At 37.4% G+C, this 7,981-nt stretch overlaps 1 protein-coding gene across 1 annotated transcript in view; it reads right to left on the bottom strand.

Annotated features, from left to right (window-relative positions):
• FNIP1 (folliculin interacting protein 1) overlaps positions 1-7,981 on the bottom strand; it is a 110,490-nt gene that overhangs the window by 61,529 nt on the left and 40,980 nt on the right. The window contains exon 3 of the mRNA XM_030888868.2: positions 594-720. Within this exon, the coding sequence (XP_030744728.1) occupies positions 594-720 (127 nt within the window). The remainder of the gene's footprint in view (positions 1-593; positions 721-7,981) is intronic.

Raw genomic sequence — 7,981 nt, 5'->3', positions numbered from 1 at the left:
GAGCCAGTCAGGGTACAATGTAGCAACAAGGAAACACAACTTTCCTCTAGTTCTTTAATACTTACTTCCCTACCACTATCATGATCCCAATTCTACCTTACAAATCTGGCTAGACCAGAGGATGTACACTGGTACAGACAGGAACTGGAAACACAGGGAATTCAGGACAGATGAACTCCTCAGGCCCAGTAGTGAGAGTAGCAATACCGAGAGGGTGGAGGGAAGGTGGGGTAGAAAGGGGGAACAGATCACAAGGATCTCCCTGGGGGTTAGACTACAGAAAAGTGGGTGAAGGGAGACATCAGTCAGTGTAAGACATGAAAAAATAATAATTTATAAATTATCTAGGGTTTATGAGGGAGGGGAGAGAGGGAGGACAAAAAATAAGGAGCTGATACCAAGGGCTCAAGTAGAAAGAAAATGTTTTGAGAATAAGGGCAACAAATGTACCAATGTGCTTGGCACAATGGATGTATGTATGGATTGTGATAAGACTTGTACGAGCCCCCAATAAAATGATTATTAAAAATAAAATTAAAATTATCTGCAGCAAAAAAAAAGAAAAATTCAATCAAACCAATAACGAAGCTCACCGATACTGTTATGTCTTCTGTTTTTCTCTTAGCACTGGAGTCAAACAAGACATTTCTTCCTCTCCTTTCACAGTCTTGATATACAATCAGTCGAATCTGGCTTGGATCAAATTCTGGCAAAGGCCAACTTGAAAGAAAAACAAAAATCCATTATAATTACTGTACTCAATATTCCACATAAAGCCTTTAAAACAAACCTATGGAGTGTTGGTATAAATCGATAGAGATGTTTACATGAAATAATCACCATTTAACTCCAGAGCTAAAAACTCATACCAGCTATGACAGTTTAGATTAAAAAGGGAAAAAATAAAAAATGGTGACAAGCATCACATGGTGTATATAAAACATAACTATCTAAGGCTGTTTGAGATGCTCCTGCCTTTGGTCAGAGAGCATCTGCCTGTGGCTGAGTCTGACTTTATAGACTACAAACTGGATTTGTACTGGGTGCAAGTATCTCTTCATTATTCTGTGACAGAAATTGCTTCCCTGGCTTTTTGAATGTCGATGGGGGTTCTTCTGCCTCATTATTTATATTTTTGTCTTTATACTAATATGATCTTATCCTTACCACCTTAGTGAGATTTGATTTTTAGTGCTTTGTGTTGGGTGTCTCGGCTGTGAAGCACAGGAGGAGTAGATGCATGGTGACAGTAACTGATACAAGGGGTTATAGGGAATCAGGGCAAAAAAGGGTGGAAAAGAGATATTGGGAGTAAATAGTGAAGGTGGGGGGGCACAGAGAAGAGAGCACTAGGACTGACTGTGATTATATAACTCATTTTAAAGGCGACTTAATCATGGGAGGGGGTGATGCTCAAAGATTGATGTGGTGGTGATTGTACAATTCCCCTAGATATGATTGAATAATTGAACTATTCAATGGTATGATGTGTAAATTATGTGCCAATGAAACTGTTGAAAAAAATAGATAACTCATAACCTAAGTGTAACAATGGATAAAGAGACTCAGGACTTCAAAACAAACTAGCAATAAAAATAAACAAGAATAACCTAATGTCGGGGGTTTAAGTGGAGAGAAAATGTTTTGAGAATGATGTACAAATGCGCTTTACACAATTGATGTATGGATTGCAATAACAGTTGTACGATCCCCTAATAAAATGTTTTTAAAAAAATAAATAAATAAATGAAAATAAACAAGAATAATGACATAGCTGTGATGCCCATCACCCAGAAACAAATGATACTAAGCCATTCTAAATTGACTAAAATCTGAAGTGGCCAAATTAGTACATGAAGTCATTATAAGGAGCAACGCGTAAGCAAAATCATACAGAAGGTTAAGTGTGTCATTTGAGAAAGGGGCAACCGGCACAGCAACACCATCAGGAATTTTCAGCCCAAATGACTCTCGGCAGAAATTTGCCATTTCTAAAAACTTACCAATTTTTAATCAGGAGAAACATAGTAATTAATAACTTAAATTCTGGGCTTCACCCAGTCAAACCAAAAAAGTCTGTGAACTCTTACCATGTGTGACCCTAATCAAGTATCTCTATATTAATTTGAATCTATGGTGAACACTGAAAATATGCAAAAAAGATAAAGACTCATACAATGAACAGCCCCACATCCCTGACCCTAATTAGGAAAGAAAACCTTGCCACTAGTTAAGTGCCCTGCACACATACTTCAGGGAGTGGTAGCTACTGCTCCACAGGTGTTATCTAAAACAGCCATGCATCTCTGCATACTTATACTACATACATATGGAACCTTATATTCATATTGTGCGTGTTTGTTTTGTTTTGTTTTCCCACAACTGCTACATGTATAATTCAGTACCATTGATTATATACTCTTCGTGTTGTACAACCGTTATTGATATCCTTTTCCATATGATTCCACTTAACATAAACTCAATGTCCCCTAGGCAACAACTTTCTCCTTTACCCATGGCAACTATTGTTCAGGTTTTCTTTTCTTTAAATCATTTTCTTGACATTCACATATCATACACGTCCATGGTTGGGTCACTTTTAAAAAGAGTTGTATATACATAATCACATTAAGTTCTCCCTGCCCCCGTCCTGCATTTATTGTTTGCTCCCCAAACTTATCACCCTCTCCACCCTCACCCCTCTCCACATCCCCGGTAAACCATTGCATCAGTTATTGTCTCTGTGTATCCACTCCTGTGCTTCATAAACTGGGAGACCAGACGGGAACAATAAAAAACAAAACAACAAAAGAAGAAAATAATAAAGATAAAAATATAAATACATTGTAAGAAACAAGGGACCACCATCGATATTTTGAAGGCCGGAGAAGAGATTTGTGTCATGGAACAAGCAAGAAAGACTTAAGCCTAGAGCAAACTCAGGTTGGGTCAAGAGGGAGGTCACCTGAACAAGTATCATATTATACCATGGTTCCATCCACCATAATCAAGCTTACAATAATCTCTGATAGTAAAGCTGTTTGTAACCCTTGCCTGTGGCTAGCGGGGGATCTGCCAGAGACTTAATCTAACTAGATACTCTGCAGATGGATTTGGGGCTCCCACTGTCCTCCATAGCCTTTGACAAATTAGGTGTTCATAATTAATTAAAGCTCTGATATTTTTCCCTTCATCATATTTGGAGTTTGTTATTGTCATCTTTGGATCACATTGTGCATGTTTTTTTAATAACATTATACTGTATGTCTTCTATACCATGGTAAGCTGCCTATATTGATATGTATGGCTCTCATTATGTTCATGCCTGGGTTCCGATGAATTAATTGACCACTAATTATTTATCTATTCTCTAGATCATAGGTACTAATGTGTTTTCCTAGTTTTTGCTACTAAATACATTGCTGCTATCACATTTCTGTACATGCCCTGCTACTTACATATATATATACTTCTTCTTGAGTAAATAAATAAATAAATAAATAAATAAATAAAATAAAACATAACTATCGCATATCAATTAAAAGCATGGCTTCAAACCAGTTAGACACAGTTCAGTCATAGCTGGTGCAGCAAAATTAGAATGGACCTAAACTTGTAAACTATGGGTGTAGCTGAATGACAAGGAGAGTGGGGAAATTACAGGTGGAAGCCCTGGAATAAAAGACTGAAGAGTGGTGAGCCCTATTAGGAGCCTGGTGCCGGAGATCCAATCACTGTCAGGACTGTGAAGAAGGACACACATCCAAAGGAATATGGTTGTCTCCATCGTTCAGCAGATCTGGTTGTCATGCAATGTGCATGTTGCCCTTTTCAGGAGGGAGATTAAGTTTCTAGCAGAGAATGAGCCCATTAATTTTTCCTGTCCTAGTTATTGGCACACTGACTCACGTTTTACAAATTCAGTTTGGTTCAATTTCATATTATCAGTATGACCGAACAACAACAAAAAACCAAACTCCTGTTTGAAAATAGCAAACTTAATAAATATACATAAACACATTAACATAATGAAAACATACTCATTTCATGGCATGAGCCTAGATAATGTAATAAGGATAACCCTTTTTTTTTTTAATTTTTGGGTGCCTTCTGTTTTAATAAACTATCTTTGCTATTCCTTCTTTAATATGGAAAGGTGAAAACTATTTTTCGTTTCTGTAATAGCACCTATGTAATTACAAGTACATAAAAGTACAGCCAGAAAGCTCCTTAGAAGCAAATATGTCAAGGTGCTCTGTCTCATGTACTTTGGCCATTTGATCAGGAGAAAGCAGTCCCTGAGAACGGATATCAGTGCTTCCTTTTGTTGTACATTGGGATGGTCTGCATAAGTCAGAACCGACTTAAAGGGTGGCACCTAATAACAACATGTACTTATAAAAGAGTAAACAGTAAAGAACGTAATGAATAATTAAGTGCTGGTGAGACCACTCACATTTTGTTAATGAAAGTGTAAGTTGGTCCATCTCTTTAGAAAAGAAGTTTGTTTGCTTTTTATACCATATATACTCGAGTGTAAACTGACCGAATATCAGCCGAGGCACCTAATTTTACCACAAAAACTGCATTAAAAATGTGTTGAAAAACTCGGCTTATACACGAGTATATGCGGTACATTCCAAATAAGCAATAAACAGTCTAGAAATATTGAAGTTACTCCAGCAACTCTATTCAGTTAAGCTTACCACTTTGTTCATAATAGCACTATTTATTATAGTAAAAAGCAAATTAATTTCAAATGTTGATCATCAGGATGGGTAAGAAATATTATGGCATAAAAATATTATGAAATACTTAACAAAGACAATAAATAAACATATGCAAAAGCAGGGGTTGAATGAGCAAAAGAAATATCACATATACATAACTACTTATTTTTCCACTTATAAAGGTTTAACACAGACCTAATTTTATCTAGGGATGCATACTTACTCTTTAAAAGGAAAACTGAAAATAAATATAAACAGATCAATTAAAAATGGGCAAAGTACTTTAATAAGACTTTTCCTCCAAAGACACGTAAATGGCTAAAAGAAAAAAAAAACATACACACACAAAGCAAAATCCATTGTCCCTAAGCCAACCCATTAATTACATTAAAAATTGCTCCACAGGGCTTTCTTGCCTGCAATTTTTTTCACCAACAATTTTATTTGCACATAATTTACGTATCATAGAAATGAATAGTTCAACCGTTCAAACATATCAAGGGGGAATTGTACAATCACCACCACATCCATCCTAAAGCATTCCCTCCCCGCAAGGTTGATTCACCCCCAATATGAGCTGCAATCACCATCAGCTCCTTATTTACTCCCAAACTCTCCTTTCCATCTGTATCACCCATTTCCCTCCCCTACATTCCCTGTAACACCTTGTATCAGTTATTATCATTGTACATACACTCCTCCTACTCTTCACAGCTGGTAAACCTCACAGAAAACAATGAAAAACAAATCACACTAAGGTGGTAAGGATAAGATGATCACATTAGTACAAAGACAAAAATACAAATAATACATGAGAGGGCGAAGACCCCCATCAACATTCAAGAAGTCAAGGAAGAAGCTTATGTCATGGAACAACTAAGAAATACTTTGCCCCAGAACAAATTCAGGACATGTCTATGGTGGTGGGGGGGGGGGGGTTGTCAACTAGGCAAGTATCAAATTCTGTCCAACATAGTCAAGGTTACAATGGTCTCTACCTGTTAGTAGGGCTTTTGAGGACTCTTGCCTTTGGCTATCGCGGATCTGCCAGCAGCTCCATCTGACTATATGTGGTGGGCTCCCACTGTACTCCATAGCTTCTACAAACGGGGGGTTCATAATCTTAGCTCTGATAGTTTGCTCTTCACCATATTTAAATTTTGTAACTTATCTTTGGATCAATCACACTAGCTGATGTACTACTTCTGTGAGGACTTAGTTGGTTCCTCCCTTGGATTTGCCTGCAATTTTTATGGAAGCTGGTTACCAGGCCTTCTTCTGTGGCACTGGTGTGGATGGATTCAAACTATCAACCCTTAGGTTATTAAAAATTTTTAAACAAAACTTACAGCCATCAATTTGATGCCAATTCATAGTGACCCTTCAGGATAGAGTAGAGCTGCCCTGTGGGTCTCTGAGACTGTAATTCTTTACAGGACTAGAATGCCATGGCTTTCTCCCTTAGAGCAGTTGGTGATTTGGAACTGCTGACCTTGCAGTTATTAGTTAAGGGAAAATCATGTGTACCACTCAGGGACCAAAAGGTCAACAAGCACCATGAAAAGAAACTCAATATTACTAATCATCAGAAAAATGCAAATCAAAACCCCAATAATGTATCACTTCACGTTCCAATGCATATGTATAAAACCCTATGAAATAATGCACCATCCTCAAAAATTGTTGTTATGCTTTAACTCACTGTTACAGTCACTGGCAACCCATTTCCTGGAGTATCTTTCTCTTTATTGCTGGCCTTCCACTTTACCACACATGATGTTCTTTTCAGGGACTGAGCCCTAGTAGCATAGTGGTTATGTGTTGGGCTGTGATCCACAAGGCCAGTGGTTTGAAACCACAAGCCACTCATTGAGAGCAAGACAGAGTTTTATAGTTTCAGAAACCCCCAGGAGCAGTTCTACCTTGTCCTATAGGGTTGTTATGCGTTGGCATCCACTCATCAGAAGTGAATGGGTATGCCATTTCTCCTGACAAGTCGAAAGTATGGGAGACAAATTGTTGCCATCCTTGCCTCTAAAGAGCACTCTGGTTGTACTTCTTCCAAAATAGATAGATAGGTTTGCTCTCATGTTACTTTCCAAGTTACTATCCATGTTACTTTCAATATTCTTTGCCAACATCTTATTTCATATGCATCAATACTTCTTTGGTCTTCTTTATTCATTGTCTAACTGGCACATGCATGAAGCCATCAAAAACACTATGGCTTAGGTCAGGATCCCTTTAGTCCTCAGAGTGACATCTTGCTCTAGAGTTCTGCAGATTTGCCTAAGGTAGTATGTCATTTGATTGCTTGACTACTGCTTCCATGAGCATTGTGACCCCAAGCAAGATGAAATCCTTGACTACTTTGATTTTTCTCCATTTATCAATTATCATTTTGATAACTAGTATATAAAGTGGGATAAACATATACAACCCTGACACACATCTTTCTTGATTTTAAACCACAGTATTTCCTTGTTCTGTTCAAACAACTTCCTCTTGGTCCATGTTCAGGTTATGCATGAGTACAACACAGTATTCTGGAATTCCCATTCTTCTTAATATTATCAGTAGTTGGTCATAATCCACCCAGCAGAATGCTTTTGCATACTCAGTCAAACACAGGTAAACATCTTTCTGGCTTTCAATCAAGATCCATCTGATGTCAGCAATGATATCCCTTGTTACATATCCTCTTCTTAATCTGGCAGCTTCCTGTTGATGTACTGCAACAATTTTTTTTAAACCATCAGCAAAATTTTACTTGCATGTGATATTAATAATATTGTTCACTGATTTTTACATTCTGTTGGGTCACCTTTTTTGGAATGGATCTCTCTTCCAGTCAGTTAGCCAGGTAGCTGTTTTCCAAATTTCTTAGCACAGATGAGTATTTCTAGTGCTTCGTTAGTTTGTTGAAAACTTTTCAATCGGTATTCTGTCAATTCCTGGAGCCTTGTTTTTTGCTAATGCCTTCAGTGCAGCTTAGTCTTCTTACTTCACATCTGTTACATTGGTTCTTAATTACATGCTTTCTCAAGAAAATTGTCTTATGTCAACCAGACCTATTGATAGTGACTGTGTATTCCCCTTCTATCTTCTTTTAATGCTACCTGCATGGTTCAACATTTTGCCCACAGAACCTATCGATATTGCAGCTCAAGGTTTGAATTTTTATTCAATGCTTTCGATTTGCGATGTACTGAGCATCTTCTTCCCTTTGGTCTTTCTTTTTTTTTTTTTTT

This window comes from Echinops telfairi, unplaced genomic scaffold, assembly GCF_000313985.2.
Source record: "Echinops telfairi isolate 266 unplaced genomic scaffold, ASM31398v2 ScPeMD7_7469;HRSCAF=8507_1, whole genome shotgun sequence".
In the NCBI taxonomy this organism is placed as follows: Eukaryota; Metazoa; Chordata; class Mammalia; order Afrosoricida; family Tenrecidae; genus Echinops; species Echinops telfairi.
This window is presented reverse-complemented; position numbering and strand designations above follow the sequence as displayed.